General features: G+C 35.3%; 4 protein-coding genes across 6 annotated transcripts; 1 reads left to right on the top strand and 3 right to left on the bottom strand.

The window, feature by feature from the left end:
* Window positions 1–241: 241 nt before the first annotated feature.
* LOC119982039 (protein ABIL1-like) lies at window positions 242–6446 on the bottom strand. The gene is made up of 10 exons (XM_038825201.1): window positions 6060–6446; window positions 5835–5955; window positions 3964–4046; window positions 2916–3066; window positions 2739–2838; window positions 2519–2611; window positions 2329–2416; window positions 2153–2205; window positions 1957–2054; window positions 242–801 (listed from the first exon to the last, which is right to left on the bottom strand). The coding sequence occupies exons 2-10, from the start codon at window positions 5925–5927 to the stop codon at window positions 646–648; spliced, it is 915 nt and encodes a 304-aa protein (XP_038681129.1). The 5' UTR covers window positions 5928–5955; window positions 6060–6446; the 3' UTR covers window positions 242–645.
* Window positions 6447–6972: 526 nt separating this feature from the next.
* On the bottom strand, window positions 6973–9296 carry LOC119981747. Its single transcript, XM_038824861.1, has 2 exons — window positions 8824–9296; window positions 6973–7711 (listed from the first exon to the last, which is right to left on the bottom strand). The coding sequence occupies exons 1-2, from the start codon at window positions 9171–9173 to the stop codon at window positions 7297–7299; spliced, it is 765 nt and encodes a 254-aa protein (XP_038680789.1). The 5' UTR covers window positions 9174–9296; the 3' UTR covers window positions 6973–7296.
* A 3614-nt stretch (window positions 9297–12910) lies between these two features.
* Window positions 12911–15278, top strand: LOC119981842. The gene is made up of 6 exons (XM_038824985.1): window positions 12911–13035; window positions 13417–13621; window positions 13787–13975; window positions 14039–14251; window positions 14351–14526; window positions 15221–15278. The coding sequence occupies exons 1-6, from the start codon at window positions 12911–12913 to the stop codon at window positions 15276–15278; spliced, it is 966 nt and encodes a 321-aa protein (XP_038680913.1).
* Window positions 15279–19680: 4402 nt separating this feature from the next.
* On the bottom strand, window positions 19681–23986 carry LOC119982209 (rRNA-processing protein FCF1 homolog). 3 transcript variants are annotated; one of them, XM_038825457.1, is made up of 10 exons: window positions 23777–23986; window positions 23539–23614; window positions 23384–23449; window positions 23189–23294; window positions 22712–22754; window positions 22453–22525; window positions 22001–22088; window positions 20329–20385; window positions 20173–20251; window positions 19681–19944 (listed from the first exon to the last, which is right to left on the bottom strand). In XM_038825457.1, the coding sequence occupies exons 2-10, from the start codon at window positions 23607–23609 to the stop codon at window positions 19931–19933; spliced, it is 597 nt and encodes a 198-aa protein (XP_038681385.1). In that variant the 5' UTR covers window positions 23610–23614; window positions 23777–23986; the 3' UTR covers window positions 19681–19930. The 3 variants fall into 3 exon arrangements, with proteins under 3 accessions (XP_038681385.1, XP_038681384.1, XP_038681383.1); XM_038825456.1 differs by having other exon boundaries at window positions 23539–23666; XM_038825455.1 differs by having other exon boundaries at window positions 19719–19944; window positions 23539–23631.
* Between the last annotated feature and the right edge of the window lie 224 nt (window positions 23987–24210).

Raw genomic sequence — 24210 nt, forward strand, 5'->3', positions numbered from 1 at the left:
CTTGACATCCCAATTTATACTTATCTCGAATGTCCATAGAGTAAGCTTTTATGTTTTCTGGGTTAAAAAAATTATCGAACTGTCATTTATAAAATTATCAAATAAAATACTAAAGCCAAATATTAAAAACAGAAAAATATAAATATAATCTTATTTATAAAATCTGTACTACTTGAGAAGTATTTGGTCTAATTTCAAATACATAATCTTATTCGAGCTACTATAGCAATTCAATAGAATATAAAATAATAACAAATTATAAATATTATTATTTCAGAAATATTTGATAATCAAAATACTTAATATCATCCCGTGTGACACACAGGTTAACTAACAATAACGACTAGTTCTATCATGGGCTCCCTATACAAGGGACTGGTTGGCATAGAGCATGCATAATCTGCACTAACAGAATAAAATCAATCAATGCTCGGGGCTAAGAATGGCGATTCTACATTACTGGCTTCCTAGACAAATACTTTCCCGTCATCAAATGCTATGAAATGATCGGAGTAAAGCAAGTTATTATCTGTAGCAATTAACAAGGTACGGAAACTGATGATATCAACAAGCATACAAGAACAACAGGCAACATGATGAAGGTTTGGCTGGCAATTGACATGATCAACTCGCTAAAGATTCAATTCAGGAGACGTAAGTGGCCTTCATCTTGGCAGTTTTTTGTTTGACAAAGAAAGCTGAAAGTACGCTTTTGCTACGAACTGGGGCACGAACCCTCTCACGCCTTGGCTTGTCAAATGATCTGAATGCTGTCAAAGGTTTGGTTCCCTCCAACTGGTCCTGCAAAAAACTAGTTCATTAGATTTTTGTTCCAGTCGTGCAGGACATGAACTAGCATAATCCATTAATTAATTGACTCTTCTACATGATAATAACTATCAAAACAAAGTTTATAGCTTTACAGATATTTATGCATCTTACACACACAGGAGAAGAAAAAGACATGAGTATGCTGTATGTCTCTAAGATATACCACCATTAAGTACCCCAATAATTGAAGACTGCAAATTTTCCATAAAATCCAGGTATTCTAAATGGGATTGGATGGTTTTTAATGTACTCAACATCTTAATAGTTGAGCAAACATTGCAAATTAATTTGCACTGTTTCTTAGATATGTCAGCTTTTCCTCAAAAAAATAAAAAAATAAAAAATCACCAGGACAATCCTGAACAAAATAGCCGAACTTTGTTGAGTTTCACAAGTGAGAGCAACATGAAGCATTCTAGTCTGCCATTACGTAATCAGTCACCAACAGAGTCGAAGTTTGCCATCAATTTACAATGTTCGAAATCAAAGATTGAGGGGGGAGGGAATAAAAAAGAATCATTATAAGTTTAATTTTCTCAACAAAAAATTCCCATATAACCACTATATGAATGCATCAAAAACAAAATCCCCCTGGCATTAGCCTCTTATTTAAGGAACAGCTCAGCAATAGAGCAGTATACAAACAAACCTCAATAATACCAATAACCCAGAGCCCATATAAACTTGGAACTCATTCACTACAGTATTAGTGCAATGGAAAGCAAATTGTTATGATTAGAAGCAGAAGAATCCTAGAAAACTCACAGCATACTGCTTTGACTGTTTCTCATGCACTGGCCAATCGAAAAAAAATGGCCTTTATATTTGTCCCCATTTCTCATGGCCATATATAAGACACAGACCTTTTAGATCTTGACCTTATCAACCCATTATCCACTCCACTTCATTGGGATAAAGTAGCATAAAATAGCTAATCCATATCAATTTAAGATGTGCTCATGACACTGATCATGGAAAACAGAAAATGTGACAGACACAGCCTTTTCAAACCAGCACAACAAACAATCAAGAAACACCCAAAAATTATCCTTTCACTTAACAAGTATCAACTGCACATGTAGATGAATACTGGGTATGTGTATGATTTTGTCAATAAGAAATTACCCTGTGTGTGACACCAAATGTTTGCATTACTGCAGGACCTCCACTTGCTAAAAGAACTGGAGCTACAGAAGATTTTGTCCATGTATTCACTTCATTATCTGCATGCAAAATAAATCAATGAATATATATTCCTCATAAAGATAGCTTGCGCTAGAAGAACATACAAAGCTACCGAGTGTCAGTATACTATGCATACCCAACAGATTGAAAACCCCAGATGTTTTCCCATAAGATTTTGGTTCTTCATTGCTGCAAAACAAGGATATGTCAAAACCTTTATGCTTACCAAAAGTACAAGGAGAGATTCGAGAACGGAAAACAACCATAGCTACACAAAATTGAAACATTATTGCAAATTTCCTATTAACTAACCTAGTCAAAGCCTCTGAAGTCCCTTTCAAGGTGGTAGACTTTGTTTCTGAGGCCATATGCCAGGAAAGAGTTTTCGAGGCAGGGCTACCTGAAAACATGATTATATGAGTAACATGATCTGAGTTAAAGATGAGAATTTAAAACCAAGTATTGCAAGCCACAATAGCATATTCCTAAGAAAACCTCAAACCTGACGGTTGGAAATGAGATATGCCTTGGAAATGATTTTGCCTGGGATCAGTCTGTACAAGGGGGCTAAAGTGCACCTTCTTACGGACAGAATCTAGCTTGGAGATAAAGCCAATTGAAACAGGGAAAAATGGAAAAGATGATTTTGTGAGAAAGTGAAATGATATATGGTCCCACACCACCCAGCACTCTCAGAAGAAGCTTATAATGATTTGTCTTACTCGGTAAAATGTAGTGCTTGTGATGTCTAGGGATAATCGCCAACAGCTGCTGCTGCCTAAGACCTTCTTGCCTTGTGTATGTTTGGCATGTAAGAAGTTGCTGATATTAACAAACTAGATAAGCCTGTGTTTGGTGATTTCATGTAGACATTCAGTAAGATTATGAGGAAAAAGTACCTGATTTAGACAAGAAACCTTCAGCTCCATGGTGGACGAGTCCAACATTTGTTTCTCAAGAAGATCAGTCAACTTGTAAGCCACGGTACCTAGGTGATCAACAGCATTGACAAGAGCCCGGACGGCATAATCTTTCAGGTTGTCCAATACCCTAATAGACATGATGATAATAGAATGAATTTTTCACTTGAGAACAAATACTGCGTGTAATTCAAGAAGTTGAACGTGCATTAAGTACTGACAGTCTGACATCAATGGTCTAGTTGACAATTATCTTAAAGCCATGAAATAGAAATTTACAGAAAGGATGGCTTGAAGAAAACCACCAGGCATAAGAACGGAATCTTGTAATTCATTTCCCTATTTTTTCCCATGGTCCAAACAACAGATACCCAACACTCATTCATTCCCAAAATACGACTTGGATCCAACACTTATCATCATATTACTTTTTGCAAAGGGGGATATTAATTTGCACGAGAAACCATAAGCAGTTCAATATCAATTCATTATCATTGTATAAAAAGCTTTCAGGCAAGTTAGATATAGTTTCCATTAACATAAAACTGCAAGCATTCAAGACTCGAGTATCAGCTCAATAAAGTTTGAGATCTCTTGCTCTAATTTTATCTATTTACAAATGACTACATGAATGCTTTAAAAAGCATGGATGTGAACTATTTTTGAGAAAATGTTTTGAGTAATCATATTCTACCTCTATGGGTGATTCTTAATATTTTTTTAATCTCATTTTGCTGCATATTCACATTTTGTTTTTTAATTTTGTAGCATATTCAACATAATCTGACACTTCATCCATACTCCCTTGTTTTTTTTGGTAAGTACTTCATCCATACTCCCGATTCAGGTGAGCACCTACAACGAATGTTGACCAGGAAGTTGCCTCTTGATTTGCATGTGCTAATGAAGATTTTGTATTTATAACACCATCCAGTGACTCTAATTAGACAGGTACACAAAAGACTAAAATTTTCTGCAGATGAAACCAAATTTTGCAATTGATGAACAGGTAAAAACAGATCCTCACATTTGCTTCTGCTCGCTACGAAGATAAGATTTTTCACAATATTCTGCAGCGGAATAGAGCTGAGGCCGTAAGTTCTTCAGTTCCTGGGGAAATCCAAAATATAAGAAACTTAAGGCCGCAAATTAACTATAGCAACAATATGAATAGCAATCTCATGACCTCGCACAGAGAAATCATTTAAAGGATTCTTAGACATGCATAACAAGAACTGCAGATCCATCAAGAGTAAAGGGAACTCAGCGTTTACAGGACCCAATCAAAAAGCTCATGCACAAAATAAAAGAATATGAGGAACATATACAAGTGGTTTCAAGAGGTCATCTCCACAGGAGTCACCAATTGTGGCTACTACGCAGTGCAACTGGCAATTACAAATTATCTGAATATTTGGACCCATTCAATGGAAGTGGAACTATATTATTCTGTCATTGACGGTGAAAACCAAACTCTGGTTTCTTTTTCTGATAGTCTCAACTCTCAACCATTAGTCTTTTTAAATCCTCCCAGCCCCACTTCTTTCCCCTTGCCCCCTATATTAGCAAAAGAATCAGCTTTCTTTCTAGAAGGGTTAAGATAATTTATTTGACTGTTTTGTTATATAGAATAGAAGCTGATTTTTGCTTCTTAGTGGACCACTAGACCTAGAAAATTCTATGCTGCGCCTGTCATGATCATTGTTCTTACAAATATGGAAAGAAAATTCTATCTTGGCCAACCATCTAAGATGAAAACAATCAAACATCATTCCTGGATACATGATCTTGTCCTGGGTCTCCTGGCATATATTAACTCTAACATTCTTATCTGTACAAAACCCATGTAACGAAAAATATATGTCACCCAAAATGATCTCAGCATCATTTTAGGAAGTTACAAATTTTGTATGGTAGATTTGCATTGCTACCCCAGTACATTAAAAATAATCTATATATATTGGACAAACTCCACTGACTTATCTCCATTATGGACTTGGAATTGAATCTATTAATTTACATATATTCCATTATATCACTTTTATACCCGATGAATTTGAGGCATTACAATGAGTGATTTGCACCATACTCTCTAAAAGTTTTCCTTCCCACCCAATGAGCATACCTCAAAAGACAACCACTTAAACATCAAAAAATAACAATTGGAAAACTATAGTCTCCCTCACATAGCAGTACAGCTACAGTGTAAGAAAGCATAAAACATCACTAGAATCCTCTCACATTCTTAGCATGCTCCACCAAACAGTCCATTAACCAAGCACAGACTTTCCAGATAAACATTTAATGCAAACACTGTCATCGGTACAATTCCAGACCTCAATTAACAAGTCATTAGGTGTTCCAGTTCCGCACTCATCATCTACTTGAAGTCTTTACCACTCTAAAACCGTTCAAATAAGAAATAGCAACGAATATCTAGCCCCACAAGTCGAAATTTCAAAATAGACATTTAAAGGAAAGTATCCGCTTCCTGCAAGAGAGCTGACCTAAAATACTTCATTAAATTGGCCATGGAGTTGGCATGAAATGGTCCCATCACAGAATGTGGGTTTCATTTAAAGCAGCAACCGAATCATTGATGCCCGGAAATTAATGATCAATAACACACTTATCATCCATGAAAACTATATTTCTATAGCATAATTATCTATTTTCTTCGACAAACAAACCAATTTTCCTATAGAAGCCAATACTGAAAGGCAAGAAAAGAAATGAGAAATGAAAGCAGAAGTCATGTGAGACACGCCATCTCTGATGAATGAATATCAACAAAAAAAATGAAGGGTATAGCAAATCAAGCAGACATGAAATCAGTACCAGATCCGGTTTCAAATCTATACAAACAGAAATTCAAACATTAACACTAAATAAAGAAACCTGCAAGGCTTTGACGAAGCTCTTGCTGCGCTCCATGGAGACCTCATCGAAGGTCGTGGCTGGATAGTCCGTTCTCGATTGCTCCACTTCCATCTCTCCCTCCGCCGTTATTTCTTCTAAACTAGGGAAAATAAATTGTTTGGAATAAGAAGAAATGCAGGAAAACAAGACTAAAAATCAAAGAATAATTCAAGAAATACAGTAACTGGATAAAAATCCATATACATTAGTGATCAACTGTTAGATTAGGGGTTAGGTTGTTGTGGGAGAAGTGAAGCGTGTGTGCAGAGAGAGAGAGAGAGGGATGAGTGATGTAGAAGCGATTCGGATTCCCCGGAAAGTTGAAAGCGAGAATTGGAGTTGATAACAAGGAGAAATGACATTTGAGAAAGGCATGGTAATTAAATTAAATGAAAGGGGAAAAGAAACGAATATTTATTGCGGTGGTTGGGTTGGCAGACTTCAGTGAGAGACTGGTGGCCTTCAAACTAACTGCAATTGTTGTCGTTGTGCGGTGGACATAATTAAGAAGACGAAATTATTATTCTACGATTGTAATTTTCTCGGAAAATAATTATTGTCTAATTCGAGTACATCGGGGATTTATGACCCCAAATTTCTCGATGTCTTGATAGATAATCATGGAGCAATTATGATTCATCATTAAGACTTAAATCTCTCCCTTTACTGGCAATCATTCTCGGCCAACTTGGATGATTATTAATTACCAAGACTTTATTTGAAAGAGGGATCTCTATCTACTCTCTGCTCCAGCTGTGTGACATTCTGTTATTCTTTCCTTTCCCTTCTATCATTATTTCTCAAAATGATTGACTAGCTTCAGTTTTTTTGGCAACATAGAACTTATCCAGCCATCTCCACCGGATAACACAGAGTAAGATTCGCACATGTTGGATTGAGCAAGGGTCTATCATGCAAATTACAATGATGGAAACACGCATGAGACTTCAACTCAAGACCTCCCTCTTGCGCTAAGAGTTACTACAATTAAGTTGACTGTCTCATCCAACAACCGATTGTTATCATTTATAGTCTGAATGACTAGCTACTGTGAATGGACAGCCCAGTTCATAAGGTACATTGCAAGTTAACAACCAATTTAATTGGTGACAACCAATAACACAGCAAAAGGGGAGCTTTCATTTAACTCCGAAACTACAACTTACATATTTCCAAAAGTTTATATACAGTCATTATTTTCTTTGAGGATGCTAGTATATGAATCAAGCCAAGCATGATCCAAGTCAACTCCATTAAACACACTGCCCTCTGAACAAAGCATAAGCATATGAATAATGCTATAAGTTACAAGAGTTACTACTCACTATAGTTGTATAGTATATTGTGTGCCAAAACTGAACTTCAGCTCCACTTACGCGACGTTGAATAGCTCACAGCTACCGCGGAATCCTGGTCCCCTGGATGTCGTTTTCCTTTTAGTTCAGTCACTATCATTTCTCCACAAGGATGAAGATGAAATTTCAAAGTAAGTTGGCCTAGGAGTTGAGGGGCAACCGATAGATTGAATTAGTTCCTCCACAGCCAACACTCGGAACTTAGGAGGAGAATTGACAGCAATGTTGTCAACCTTGTGCTCAAAGATCTTCCCATTCCGGTCAAGTTTGTATTCGGAAGTGCCATCAAATCGACCACGACTTTCCCATGGAACTCGAGGAATGCCATGGACAGTCCAGCGAACCATTATGATATTCTCTGCAGGCTGCCACACACTTGCGATGTCAACCCACAAAGCCCTGAAAAATATCCTGCCATGGAATCGTAGTCCCCAAAAGATTGATTTATAGTTATCAATTCCAGCAAAGGTATTGATCGGATCTCTAAGTACAATGTCGTCCCTGTGCAATAGAAAGATAATATCAAAATAAACTCATGCATATAGAGTTGAAATATTGGGGCATATGATTCCAGAAGACACTTGTCAAGTAGCAAATTATTTGATACAAACAAGATTACATGCTCAATACTTTATATAACACTGAAAGACAGTAGCTGATGATAACAAGCATGAAAGACAGAAAGCACCAAGGAGGAGCAAACCAAAGAACAGTTAGATAGCAGTTAAGGTGATGGTCACAAACAAATTTGCACAGAGATCAGACGTCCAAAACGTAGCAGTGCCAAGCCTGATATCAGTTAAATGATTAAATGAGGTTTCTTTATCCCTAAAAGTTAAATTTCCTCTTCTTCCAGCGATGCCAGCAACTTGCCGAGGGTAAATGATCAACTTCTGCTCCCTTTTCTTTCTTTTTGTTTTGTTCATCAAATATATACAGATATACTACTTCAACTGTGGTAGCTTATAGCCAAGGTCATTTAGCTATATTTTTTCGCACAAGTGAACAGTTGCCATTAGGCGGAAATGAAATAAAAAGGGTTTGATAAGCAACAATATCTTCACTTCTACTGAAATATCATAACCTGGACCGTGTTATCAATTAAAGCATGAACGTGATAAGATTTAGATAGCTTACACTTCCATTTAACCATGTTTAAAACTCAATTCAAAAAAAAATGATCATCAAAGATAGTTGTAAACATGCAACAAATTTTCCTAATAATATGGTACAACAAACATGAAATGTTTTCCCACAGTGTTGCCAGCATCAAATCAAAGTCAATACATCAAATGGTTGTATAGAGTAAAATTAAATGTAGCATAAAGTTCAAGCAAATGGATTCCATGGCCGCCAGGCGCCAACTAATAGAGACAAATTCACACCAACCTTATTCCACCCAGTACAATCATTTCTTGAGCCGAAGTTTTCAAGAGTAAATAACCAATAATTTCTCCATTAAAACTCTCAGCGAGTAACCCAATCCATTTGGAGGAATAACAAAAAGAGCATATTCAATCAAGTAACTCATCAGGAGGTAATCAGTCTAAGTAGGACATAGAGCTTTTAAAAAACAAAAAAGAGCAATAGAGATAAAAAGTTAAAAATCAAACCTGTAAATATCAAAACTAAGCTCCCTATAAAAGAGCTGTGGGAAATCCTCTCGTAGAGTCCTAATCGCATAACCCAAATTCACATAATAATCCTGCTTCTCTTCCTCTTCCTTGCTCTGCCTCGACCCTCGCTTCACCGGAGCTGAAAATTGCCCGTGCAACCTCAAATTTTGATTTAACGCTGAAACCGTAAACCCGCTACTCTTAACAGAAACCCTACCCCTGGCCCAAGAAGCAAAACCGCCGGACTTCCTGCATAAAGTGAGGCTCTTATGATCTCTAGGGTTACAATTACAGAAGATTTCGGCAGAGACGGTGGAGACCTCTCGCAAAGGAACGGGAAAGGCCATGGAAAAGTGAAATTTCACAGAATCTGATGCTTATTTTACAAAAGATGGATCAAAGGGGAGAGACGAAACTGACCAATTTTGTGGATGAAGCTGTTTGGGCACCACCATTGTTTTTGGATAATTGGATTTGTTTATAGATAATGAGCGAAAATACCTGATTGGTTTGTATAATGACACCGATGGCCCCACTAGCCGACCAGCTAGTGGCTAATGACACTTGTATTTTCTCATCTCCAACGATCAGATCTAATCTTATTCAATTTAATGGCTGATATTTTAAAAATAAAAAAAATAATTAGTTTCTTTTTCCTTCTAATCTATCTATCTATATATATATATATATATATATTTATATATATATATATATATATATATATATATATATATAAATAGAATACACACTTCACAATTTTTCCCTCCCAAACTTTTAAGATTTTTTTAGATATTTTAATTTTTACTATTTTTCAGATATTTTAATTCTCCTTTTGCTTTTGTTTTTTTTGAAAGGAATTCTCCTTTTGTTTTAAACTTTAGTCGCGTAGTAATATCCATAAACATATTTAAATTTTATATCCATTTAGTTTTCAAACAAGCATTTAAAACGACCTTTTATCACTATATAAATTATGATTTAATAAATAAATAATTCCTCCAGTATTATTCTTTTATCTACTCAACGAAACTCTTTCCATCTATTTTTTGTCTAAGGCCTTGTCTAGGAGTTAAGATTTCATTGGTTTTCATTGTTTAGTTTAGTTTTGGTTCATTTTAATCATGTGTGGTAGTTTTTTTTAGCATTTTAAATGATTGGTTTGTATTGGTTTTAAAAAACAAGGGAAACCAATTCATGAAGGTTTTGATCCACTTTTACAACCCACCAAATTGGTGGGTTCATGTTGGTTTAAAAATTAATACCCAAATATACCCTCACCTTACAAATCATATGTCAACTTTGCCCTTAACCCTACCAACACAATAAAACATCAATTTTTCAGGTCCTCTTAGCTCAATCATTTTTTGGGTTTGTTTTGTTGTATTGTGAATTTTTATTACTTGCAATTCTTGCAATTTTTCTAATTACATAGAAAATAAAAATGTGTTTGTAATAAAGGATATATGAGTAATTGTATGTTAAATGAAACAATCAAAGCCAATGATGTCTCAAACTCCCACACATGGTTTTAAACCAAGTCAATCATTAATTTCTAAAACTCCCACACATAGTTTCAAACCAATACAAAACAAACCCACCCTAACCAATACTTTACGAACCAACTTAAACCAATAACAAAAAACTCCCACACAGAGTATAAGATATTTTATGCTACCGAGGCTCATGGTTTTATGCCTATGCAGGTACAACCAAGCTGAAATAATTTGAAGTTTTATGTGGAAGGTAGGGCCAATGCTTCCAGGAGAAATTCAAAAGAAGCTCGGTATGTTCATATACTCAAGAAGTAGAAGTCAATTTGATAGTGGTATGTTCTCTTTGCTTGATATGAATCTAACATTCTGATATAAGAGTTGGTAAGCCATTTAAGTGGGGGTTTGCATTAGTCGAATATAAGTGCAAGAATTAATTTGTAAACCCAATTTGCATTGGCCTAAATGCACCCAAAAATTCATAAATCATTGGGCTAATGATATAAAAGCAAGAAATGGGTAGCAAGAAATGGGCAAGGTACGTAAAACATTCTAATCCTGATTATTTTTCTTTCTGTCTCTAATGAACCATCTAGATAGTCAATTATACAAATGCATTATTTTATTTATCAGGACATGTTGTCGCCCAAGAATCCCCACATAAAAGAGAGAGTCCTTGAAGATACAGTACTCAAGGACAAGATGGCCAATTTAGCACCCAACTCAATGCACTTTCTCAGACTGAAGTTGAACAATACATCTCTCAGGTATTTTATTCAGTTAACTTTGTTAGTCATGTTTCAAACATGGCATGTGTTGAGTTCCTTTAACCAATTCACAAGAAATGATGGAGGAGCTTACAGGCTAACCTAAAGTTTGCATATCCACAAGTTTTCGAAAAATAAACAAGGTTGAGACTAAGCATTATCCAAAAGTCCAACGATTGCAAATATGGTTGGTTTAAATTGATATTATGGAATATGGAGAATGATACTGGAAAATCTTCATCTAAACCAAGGGAGCTCATTTCGTTGCTTATCTGGGTTTGAAATTTGAATTTTCAATTCTAGATATTCGTCAATCAGGATTTGATACCATTGATAGCTTACTTTGTGTGTACGAGAAAATTGTGAAAAAAAAATCACATTTTCACGATGTTCAGTTATTGTAAAATTCCATTGATTTATCGTCTAAGACTTATATTTATTGAAACTTCGATAACATGTTGACAGTATTTTGTGTAGAAGTTTAACACAAGTCTGTTGTTGAACTTCAACAAGATAATATGGAATATTTCAGTGTATGGATATATGTTTCACACAATCTGAGAAATAACTGATCTCATTAGCCCTTCAGAGGTGGGATTTTGGAGATAAAAGACGGCGGCTTTCAACTATATAATCTTCTAACAACTATATAATTTTAATTAGTCTGAATTTTTTGAAATTTTCATAATATAATAATTATTATCGTAATAATTGAATATGTGATCATGGCTATATTAATGTTTTAAAATTAACTTGGAAAACTAATTTTGACACACCTATGATTGTGCTCATCATTGGTATTGCCAAAATTTAAGTAAATTTTCTCAGTTATCATTAAAAAAATTTCCAATTTAAATTTTTAAATATTCAAAAACTTTATGATAATATTCCTTTGAATATGAAAATATTTATCGTAAAATATATAAAATTAAGTAGAAGACACTTTAACATTTTCCCTTCTAATATTGCAAGATTTTTATTAATTTTTTTATCTCTTAAATCAAGATTGAAATATTTTTAAATCAAAGATATGGTGGATAATAGGATATCTCATAAAATTTTCATGATTTTTAAAAAATATTTTAAAGATATTCATAAAGAATGTGATAACTAACACTTCAAAAAAAAATTAAATTTATTCAAAACGATTTGTCATAGATTCAACACTTCAAACATATATAAACATAGATAACCAACATTTTAAAAGTTATATAATTTTTTCAAATAGGATAACACTATTTTTAAATAGAATTTTTAACAATGTTCATCCCATATGAGTTTTTCCTAGCTTTTGAAAGGCTTGAAAGTAAGTGGTCTCTTGGTTCACACTTTCAGACCCTATGCTACGATTGATTGTTAACTACTCCTACTTTTTTGTCCTGTTATGGTTCTTGATCAGATCAAGGTTTTGAAAACAGGACCGGTCCCCGAACCTGAAAACCCTCTGATTCACGGTTCAAAGGATAAACTGGGGTCAAAACAGAGTTCGACCGGCCGGTTCTGTCAATTCACTGGATCGATTAAGTACCTGGTCACCGGTTGAACCGGTTCGACCGGCCAGTCCGATCTGGTTTTCAAAACCCTGGATCAGATGCTAAAAAAATTACAGAAACAGAAAGGTAGTATTTTGGTGGACTCATATCAAAACAATCCATCTGTGACTCCGAGGAGATGTTGACCAAGAATTTTAGGGTATTATCGACATCTTTCTTAGCATCCATTTCTTGCTTAGTTATTTATTTATGGTGTTAAAATTTTAATTGATTCATCTTATGTCAACCAGATAACCTATAAATTCATGTCCCAGCTGGGAGGTTTGTTAAATACATGCATCGCCAATCAATTTTTATGGCCTCTCAGGGCACTTTTGCAGAGGACGCATTTATCCTCCTTGATCGAAGCTGGCAACTACAACAACCCGATCCTAATAGTGAATCACTAGAGAGGGCATTGTTTTCAAAAAAAATAAAATAGAGATTCGTATAGAATGTAGACAAGATCACAACATAGAGTTCAATTTTTTTTTGAAGGCATTGATTATAAATTCTTAGAACTTATATTTTAACACGAATCATCCCTGTTTGACATTCTAAAATATAAATCCATTCAAATGGATTTCAACATCCCCACTTTACGGTAGTGGTGAAATGCATTGATGCTAAATATTGTCAAAGGCTCTACATGTTACGAAGATCTTAGAACTATCAATGGGGACACTATTCTTCCTTCAAAGAAGCATGTTATGCTTTAGGATTGCTTGATGATACTAGAGAATATGTTGATGCTATCAAAGAAGCAAGCTTATGGGGATCATGATATTGATATTATCTCAGGAATCTATTTGTTTCTCAAATTTTCGGTAGAACAACTCATTCTAGATTTGGAATTCCTTTGAATATTAATGAGGACTCTTGTTGTAATATTAGACAGGAAAGTCAATTGGTTCAACTAATCTGTAAGTCCAAGCTCATAATATGGTATGAAGCCCCTATGACTAACAAATATTCATTTGAAGCTTTGGACAAGACCTTGAGGGATGTTCTTAGATTTACAAATCTTAAAAGCTTTTAGCAACCTTTTGGAGATAAAGTTGTAGTTTTTAGGGGTGACTTTAGACAGATTTTGCCTGTTGTTCCAAAGGGGACAAGACAAGACATCGTGTTCGCTACGATAAACTCTTCATATTTGTGGAAATATTGAAAGGTTTTAAGATTGACAAAAAATATGAGACTTCAGACGAGTTGTCAAGATTCAGCATTAAGCAATATAAGAGAGTTCTCGGAATGGATACTAAACATCGGTGATGGTGAAATTGGTGATTATAATGATGGAGAGGGAATTGTAGAAATTTCAGATGATCTTCTTATCAAGGACTCAGACAATCCCTTGGCAGTAATTGTTGATAGCACATATCCTTCATTACTTTAGAAAATGGGAGATTCTAAGTATTTGTAGGAGAGGACAATTCTTGCGCCTACAATTGAAATTGTGCAAACGGTGAATGACTTTATGCTTTCATTAGTTGCAGGTGAAGAATTGACTTATTTTAGTTCCGACAGTGCATGCAAAGCAGATGTGAATGTCGATAGCCATGAAGATTTATACACAATAGAATTCTTAAATTTCATTACATCTTCCGGTCTTCCAAACTCTGAATTAAAATTGAAGGTTGGTGTTCTAGAATGCTGCTTAGAAATATTGATCAAAAATCTGGTTTATGCAATGGAGCCAAATTGATAGTGACACAATTGGGAAATCATGTCATAGAAGCTAAGGTTATTGGTGGGTCACAAGGTATTTATTCCTCGAATGATGCTATCCCCATTAGATTCTCGATTGCCATTATTTCAGAGAAGACAGTATTCATTAGCTATTTGTTTTGCCATGACAATAAATAAAAGTCAAGGACAATCACTTTCTCATGTTGGTTTGTATTTGTCAAGGTCATTTTTAGTCATGGTCAACTATATGTTACAGTATCAAGGGTAAAAAGTAGGGATGGGCTGAAGATATTAATTGTTAATGAGAAATGACAATTATGTAATACTACAAGCAATGTAGTATTCAAAGAGGTGTTTCATAATTTAAAATAGTTGTCATGCTATTGTCAACTTTGTATCATTATTTTAATTAATGTACAGAATGTCTCTTCACTTTTATGTGTTATTTCTTTTGTGATCAAATATTTTAGTAAAATTATAAATTTGTTATTATTCGTGCATCGCACGGGTCCTAACACTAGTATGCCCAAAAACATGAATGCTTCCCTTTTTCGCTTTCTTTCTCCGATGACCAGATGAAGAGATCTCCCTCATTGAAATGACTCGTGCTTAGTTAGGGGCCATTCGGTACTACATTTACCGCAGTAAAGTCAGGTAACAAATTGGGACCATTGGATAAAAAAAATCTAATCCTACGGCTGAAATACTTTGCCCCAATTTTGGGATCAAAACACCCCTCACACGCAGTTCTCTCTCTCTTCATCGACAGAGACGACATCATCTCCTTTGCAAACTCTATCCTCTTCTAGACCACCGATGACGATTGATACGGCAACGCTTATACCGTTAACAATTCCAGTAAAAGCCCCATCTCTTTTGAACAAATCTTGTCATCTTCATCTCGATTGTGTTGCAGAGAAGAGCAAATCGGGTTAGAACGAATATCACCCGATCTTGAAGCATGGGCTAGCTGAAGTCGGTTTTCTTGCTTTCACCATGAGAAGTCGTAGCGCAAGGATTCACGGTTTCTTTCGAAGTTTTTTTTGGGTTTATTTGAATAATCGCGTATTTCATGATTTGGATTATTTTTTGTTTACCTTTGGGTTGTCGATCTTTGTTTTTGTTTGTGTTGTTTTATATTCTGAACAACATATGGTATTAGCTCGAGTAAATTGTAGAATTCTTTTAGCACAAAAGTGGTCACTAGTTATTGATGATTGCTGTAGATCTTAGCATGACAGTTTCTGCTAAATTCTTATCATGAATTTGTGTTTGGGTTGTTCGACAAATATTGGACAACATTGGTCTTTCTTTGTAATGTTGGTTGTTGAGGTTCGATACTTTGCCATTTTGCGTATGGAAACACATGGAAGGTTGGCCGAACTTCCATGTGTTTTGTATAAAATAGCATCTACGGGCAAGTTGGAAAGCCACATATGGACATCAATGGTCTTTCTTTGTCATGTTCAATTTGCATGGTTCAAGTTGCAAGATGGTCGTACTATTAGAATGCTTTACATGATGCCAAGGACCATTTCTCAATTATGCAAGATAACCATGTTACTAGAACGCATTATGTAGTATTGTACTTGGGGTTCTCATTGGACATGGACATGTTGCTTTTGAAATTGATCAAGATTTGAGCCCTCTCAATAGTAATTAACTAAGCCTATTATGTTTTCTCCCATCATCAATAAAATACATTAGACTTGTCCAAAAAAAATGGTGCCAAGGAAAAGGGCAAAAAAATAACCCTACTCTAGAAAGAACAACATAGAAAAAAAACCCTGTTATAATGCCAACAACATCATATTTGATATGCTATCAATTCCATCCATGAGACTACTTTAATCCACAGAAGCATGTTAACAAAAAATCAAAGAACCTTCCACGAAATGGCATAAAAAGCCAGTACCAGTTTACATCAATGAAAAATAAAATCTTTCTTCCCACTCAAGCACATACAAACACCAGTTTGCACCAAAGACTAATTGAGCCAGTTCTTATCAAGAAAACCATGTGAAGCAAGTTTTGCATCTTAAGGTGGGATCAAAGCTAGATTGTCCATATCCAGAAGGTTGAGCTGAAGGTTGATTCTCGTATCCCGCCAGTGAAGTTGATATTATCTAAAAAATAAGTTCAAAATCTTAGTAGCAAATTCATCACTTCTTTACAATTGACCATGTGAGAGACTCACCATTTCTTGACTTGGCACCAAATTAAGGTCAAAAGTTGGTGGTTCATGTAAATTAACACTTTCTGTTTTGTGTGGGCTTGAGCAATCCTGCTACAAGTAGAATAAAAAGTCTCAAGTATCGACCATGACAAAAGAAATCAAATGTAATGGACAACATATAAAAGTTTAAATTACCATCTTAGAATTAGAAGTTTTTTTAAATTTTCTTGTGCACGTCTCATGTTGTGGTTTCATTCTTCTCTTTCCCTTTCTGCCTTCCTTCTTCTTCAATCCGTTGACATTTTCCATTTGATTGTTAACCTTATTTTCAAGCACTTTATCGGTTTCAACCTCCTTACCCATTGTGAAATCTTCAAGCTTCTTACCACATTCACTTATCATTGATTCTAGGACAATACGTGAATATTTGTTCATTGAAGCTTGATATGTTAACCGTAAGAGTTGTGATTGAACTCTTCGAATCCAATCTTTACCGTCTTCTTCTTCATTCGGCTTCCCTTCATCTAATACAATCCGACTCTTGACAACCCTCGTAAGTCTATTGCAAATGTATTTCTCCAAAATTTTCATTATATTAAGTTGGCTAAACACTCTCAATATATGACAACACAACATTCCCTCACTTTCAAATTTCTTGCAACTACAAGTCACCACATCATTATTAGTGTCACAAAACACTTTATATTCTTTCTCCTTTTTTCAATGTGGAGAAACAATATATACAAGTGTGTCTTGTGTGTCATCCTTCACTACAAATGAATCAACACAACCATACTCTTTCCTCCTAGATCTTAAGTATGATTTCTAGTCTTCAATAACAAACACGAGCTTAGCCCTACCACCAGCTTCCCTGCTCATTAATTCTTGTGTTACTTTAGGAGTAAGCCCTGAATCATAAGCCAATTCAATTGTAAATGCATGCGTTGTAGTGAGCTCTCGATGTGATCTAAGCATGTGAGTAGTTGTCGGAGGTTGTAACTCGTGATTATGTTCCTCTACAAACTCCTTCACTATATATTTATCTCTCTTTTTATCTAAAAATACTTTCAACCTTGCTTGCAATCAGTTCTTGAAAATGAACGATGGCGAATCATGTCATCATCATCTTTCTTTCCTCTCTTTAGATCCTCCTTGTAACACACAAATAATTTACGAGTAACAACTCCAGTTATTCGATCCTTGTTATCGTAGTCTTTTCTAACACCAAAACCCATCTGTTTTGAGTAGGCTTTCCAAAACAGAAATGCATCATCTACTGTGTCAAACTCCATATTAATCTTAGGTATCCAATCTTGCTCCTCATTCATCATTGAAGGACTATCATCAATAGTGCCAACACAGGTATCCATGCTAAATAAAAATACTTGCAAAATAAAAAAATTTGGTAAAATATTATACAAATACAATTAATAACTTTACAACTAAAATAGTAACTAACATGGAATCAAGACTCGGCGACCAAACTCCACATGCAGGTCGAAACAAAAAAAGGCATGTGTGGGGTCTAAAAATGTGACAGACGCTCTAGTGAACCTTTTTGCTTTGTGTCTCATGGTGTGGTCCTCACACACAAAAAAGTGTCCATAGTGCTTCTTATTTGAAGGATAAGAGCACACAACTTCTGCACATTTATTTCTTCTTCAATGAGAATTTTATGAGTTGGTTTTATGGCATTAACTCAGATTTATGAATGTGTACATGTATTGGCATGAAGACTGATATGTGGACGTGTACATGTATTGGTACCCTAAAAGCCAAAACTATCTTAAGCGGGATCATTACCTTGGCTTTACAATGTGGGGCTTTAACAGCCATATCAAGCGTCATCGACGGTCAAGAGCTGTATGGAGTTTGCGAAGAAGATGATAACGTCTCTGTCGTTGAATAGAGTCTGAGAACTGAGGGTGTTTGAGGGTTGATTTGCCCAAAATTAGGGTAAAACATTTCAACCGTAGGATTAGATTTTTTTTAATCCAATGGTCCCAATTTGTTACCTGACTTTAGTGCGATAAATGTGAACCAGATGGCCTCCGGATCCTCTTAAGAAACCAAGCTAAAAAATCGTTAAGAAAATTGAAAAGTCAAGTAAGTGCCAAGAGTCAAGAGAATATATAGTTTACCTCATTATTTGTTATTATTGTGGTATGGATTGTCCAGAGAATAGTCTTGTGGATGCTTCTATAAACACATATATCGAATTGAATATGATTCTCCAAATTGGAATGGAGTTTAATACAACTTATGCATGGGAGATGTGGTTAATGTATGGATAAAAAAATGGGGTTTGATGTTTGTAAGGATTATGTTAATAGGAGAGCAAAAGATCATGTAGCTACAAGTGTTGTATTTGTATGTTGTAAAGAGGGTCAATAGGAAAAATGATAAAGCAGAAGGTTCGCTGTTAGATTGGACAAAAAGAGTGAAAAATACCAAGAGTCATGAGCTAAAACCTAGTGAAATATGTGTTTTATGTTGAGATCAAATAGGCAAGTTATTAATCTGATGCTCTAGCAAATGAATTGACACGTGATTCCGATCTCACCCCAAAGGCAACTCATGAGTTAATGTGTATGGAAGCAGGAGGTAGGGTCAATCTTAGATGCATAATTGCATATCAAAATACTTACCTAAGATCAAAGAGAGAAAGGAACATGATTTTAGGTGATCTTGTATGCATTTTATACTATTTTGATCAACAAAAAAAGAAGGATTCAACATTTTATCATTCTAACAACTTGATTGTGATGATTTGGTTACTAATATATTTTGAGCTGATACGAGAATTATTATCGATTATGTAACCTTTAGTGATGTTATAACATTTTGAAGGCCATTGGCAAAAGAATACTTAAACTACATTGTTTGAAGGGGAATGATTGGTTGAATTGCATAAATAACTTAAAAGGAAGTAGACAAAATGCTTCATGAAACATGCCTTTACTTTGGGAATTCAAAGTACCCAACTAAGTGAATGCTTTAATAAAGACCTGAAAAATTATTTGAAGTGCAATTTGAATATAACTGAGTTCTTTAACCAATTTGATAGATTTGATAGGGTTTTAGAGGAAAAGCAGTACAAAGAGTTGAAATCTGAAAATGCATTTGGTTGTCATTTTAGAAAATACGAAAAATAAAAAATCACTTGAAAACAGAAAATGAAAAAAAAAAAAAGTTTCTGATAATAGAAAAACAGAAATTGAAAAATAGAAACCGAAAATGAAAACACAAAAAATAGAAAACAAACAAAACGAACATTTCTCAGACACAAACGTAAGCTAAGAGCGACATAATAGTATGATAATCCTCTTTTTTCCTCCCTAATTTGGGAATTACAGCTTATCTAGTCTCATTATAAAAAATAAAAATAAAAAATAACCTGCAAGGCCAAAACCATTTGTTTCCCATTGCCAAAAGACTCCACCAGTATTATCAAAATCTCGGAGCTGCAACAAAACACTCAATAGTCTCAGACAACTATAAAAGATAACTACACACAAAACAGCCCTATATAGATTGGAAGTGAGTGAACGCAGATGCCAATGACCCAACAAACCACCACCAAATCAACAACAGGGGTACATATATAGGATGTCCAATTGACATTTGGTAGTCAAACTGCATTTTACATTTAACAAACAATTGCTACCACTAGTTGCAGTATTTAGCTTTACCTCCACCAACAGTTGCTTCGGGCAATCGTTCAATTGAATACTTGTGTTTAGTAATGTACATGATTGGCACACCAGGGATCTGCAACAAAAGGCAACCTTAGTGATCACAGTCTGAGTTCATACATCACACTGTAAAACCCAATTAATTGACTGTACCTTGCGTATCCTTCGCTTCAAGTCTCGATCACAGGTAGCAACAATGTAGCATTTATGCTGTTTTCAGAAAGAAAATGTGTCATATTTCCTTTTCTTCAGTAAAAGCTATCTCGAAATATGAAACTCCAACAAACAAAAAACGAAACTACGATGACATAAAAATCACAGCAGCTTGCCAGACCATTTAGCAAGTTAAGCACATTTTTAAGGCAATTTCAAACAACAAAGCCAGAGGCATCTATCATCTAGATTTTTCTTCAGTGTGAAGAATGGGAACAATGGTCTCTATATTTACATCAAGTTAAAAGGCTACCACATTACCAGCAACTGATTACTTGGGAGGTAGTGGTCAATAAACATACAAGTGCGAGAAACAAGGTGCCTGTCCAGACTCAAAGAAGTAAAGCACACTACATCGCAAGGATGGAAACTCTATTTCATGATGACCCCCAAAACGGAAATGGGAAGACAAACTGTTACTGCAGGGAACAAGAACGACATATTCTGCTATCTGTAACCCCCCAAATCCCAAATAGAAGCTGAAATAATCTCACAGCCAATGGCAAGTTAAGAGAGCTAATTCAGGGAAAAAAAAAAAGGGTTTCGTTCACATGAGTAACCTACATTCCATGCCACAGTTTGGCAGATCCTCAATGTAGTTAGGATGCAGAATCATACTACAAGTTAGCAAGACATGAAATGTAGGGCCTGTGGCAACGTGATAACAACCTCCCACAAGACCACAATCCCATAAATATATTTCCATTGCATCAAGAGGAAGTGCCAAAGCCAACATGATTAGGCAAAAAAGTAAGAGCTGATGGTCAACGAGGCTTGTAAGCCAGCCATACAAACCATAACAATGGTATGTACTGTCCTTAAGGAAACATCTTTTAACCAAATTCACAACAGCAAAATGCATGCATCTTTCCACCCACAAGTGATGGATGATTACATTTCTTACTAAGTTACTAAGTATGAATGGATAGATAAAACAGAACTTTAAAAGGAGAGCAGAAACCTCAAACTTAACCATCCTTTTCTGGCAGTTTTTCTTATTATTCCCATTTCTTGAATAAGCATAGCTTAAATGAATGCATCCTTCCACCCAAACCGATGGATGATTACATTTCTTACTAACTATGAATGGATAGATAAAACAGAACTTTAAGAGGAGAGCAGAAACCTCAAACTTAACGCAGTTTTTCTTGTTATTCCCATTTTATTTTTCTTGAATAAGCATAGCATATATATGAAACAAGAAAAAAAATTCTCCATATCTAAGCATCTTCTTAGAAGTATAACCCTATTAGCAGAAAATTTTCTTCCTTTAACTCTAACAGAGATGACAGCATTAAAACACCCAAAAAAGGCCAACAACGATGTCAGGATGGAAGGTTGATAAGGAAATATATGGAGTGTATAAGTGAGAATATATGAAACAGTAACTTGCTAAATTACATCAATGTGCTTCCAAAATCCTAGTTGCATATTTTAAAGAAAAACAAAATACTTCATGAACATTCAAGATAATAATCTGATTCTGCAGTTTTATGCCTTTGCATAGAGGTTACATAGTCCAACTTTTCTAACATGGACGGTGCTTCAACGTTGAGACAAATCTAGGACTTTTAAGGTTCCAAAGTGGGATTTTTTTTTGAAGATATTGTACCTGAGTAACTCTATCAACAATGCAGTCATCAGCATAAGTCCCTTTATGGGTGCAGGGCATTCTATCAAAACGAGGATCCTTAGCAATCCTGTCAGGAAAAAAACGAAACAGAATGGTGGTTGACTCAGAAATCCAAAAAAATTGAATGAGATTGCCCAAAGAATAGGATCACTGTATCAGTTGTCTAGCCCAAGCTCATAGGGAAACATCAAGATGGGTCAAAAAAAAAAAGTGGCAAAAACCAGCATTCCAAAATAGGAAATATATATATATAGTGATAATTCCAACAATCATAATAACACTAAAGAGAAGCCAATCCACTGCCACAAGCACATAATTGCATGATGCATCTCATAGTTTTCACCAATTCGTACCATGGCAAAAGAGAGTAACAGTCTACCACCAATCATTAAAAATCGCATGAGAGAATGGCAGAGTGAGGAAAAATGAACCTTAGAGCTACACGATATTTCTGCCCTAACTTCTCGAGCTCCGCCATCACACAATCCGTAATGCAAGGAGTGCCTTCAAAGTTTTAAACCATGGGTGTTGGAGATCAACAGAATTAGAAAAAAAAAGAAAAAGATAAAAGATTAAAATTTAGCTACGTACCAAGAACCGCTTACGAGCATTTTTTAGAATAGTGAAGCACTTTTGAAAAATATAAGTACTAAAAGAAGAAATTATATGAACCAAAACTCAGAAACTCACATTTTGCATATAAGCAGTCCATCATTCCCTTCTCGAGATCCAACTACAAAGAAAGAAGAAATTATATGAGATATGCTCAACCGGGAAAAGGGATAAAGAACTTCAAGTCTTTATTCATCATTTTATTTCTTAACATAAAACAGACCATGTCCAAAGAGATAGCAGGCAAGCAAGCTGGTTAGAGAGTAAAAATGAATTGCGAAGAACGAATATTACCGCATAGATCCATTACTATGATTATTATGCTTTGCCAAATGTTGTAAGGAGAAATACTTCATCACGTTATTCGGGGATGCCAGTGTTATGACTCAAAAAAGAAAAACCCATCTAATAATCCATTTACAATTCCTTACTTTTATGTTACAGAAACTTAATCCTCACACTAGCTAAATTATTGTAACGACCCCCAACTAAGGCTCCATATTGAAATTTATAGTATATGCTGAAACAAAAACGACAATAATCCTAAACACTCACTTTATTCTGGATGGAGAAATTGATGAAGTTGGTATCGACCAAAACTCTATATGGTGGCCCCAATGCAGTGTTGTGTGTGAAGAAGAGCGCCGAAGGGGTTTGCGGCCTGATTTAAGGAACCGCAAATTATTTACTTCAACAAAACATGCTACTGATCAGCTATGAAATTTTGAAGAAAAAGATTGAGTGGCTTACACATTTCTTGGAAGCTTTTCCTTGCTAAGATCTTTCTTGTTTGGATTCAAAACCTCTTCCTTATAACTAAAGAGAATCGAAATAAGAAAAAGAACAAAATAGGCAGAAAAAAAAAATTAACAAAGAGATGGAAGAGGCGATAAAAAATCAATTACTGTTTTAGAGCTTTAGAGGTGACGAGCTTCTTCATGGCGGCAAACTTAGGACCCTTTTTAGCTCTCCCCATCTCTTCTGATCAAAGTCCAGACCTTCAAGGGTCAAAACAGTTATCTTTGCGCAACCTCTGAATCTCAGAGAAATTTATGTGCCGGGTAAGCAAGCACACACTCACTAACGCAACAAATCATCAGAGGAAATTGTGCATTAGTCAAGCCAAAGAGAAAGAAATAGTACCAAAACTAAGAGGAGAGTTGCACGAGCAGCCGAGCTAGAGAAAGAACGCCGGAACACTGATGGATGAGGAGGTCGGTGGACACTGGACGAAGACGGAGACACCGTATCGGGAATTAGAATTCGATTTGCAGGGTTAATGCCGACTAGCTGACATGATGCATTTATTTTTCCCAGGGTTGGGACTGGGTCGATTATCGGTCAATCGACCTATTAGCGATCAACCGATATTTTATTGTTAACTATTCACAGGGTTGGGCCAATAAATGATAACCAACCCATGCATGATACATGTGTGGATCGGTCAATAACAATCGACTTTTTTATGAAATTGGGTCAAAAGCCCATAAATGCTTAAATACTTAAATGGCCCAATTGAATTGGATTATTGATTAGTATAAAACTCAAACCCAAACTCAATAGGCTTTAGTTTTAGG

The sequence above is a fragment of the Tripterygium wilfordii genome, chromosome 17, assembly GCF_013401445.1.
Source record: "Tripterygium wilfordii isolate XIE 37 chromosome 17, ASM1340144v1, whole genome shotgun sequence".
Lineage (NCBI taxonomy): Eukaryota > Viridiplantae > Streptophyta > Magnoliopsida > Celastrales > Celastraceae > Tripterygium > Tripterygium wilfordii.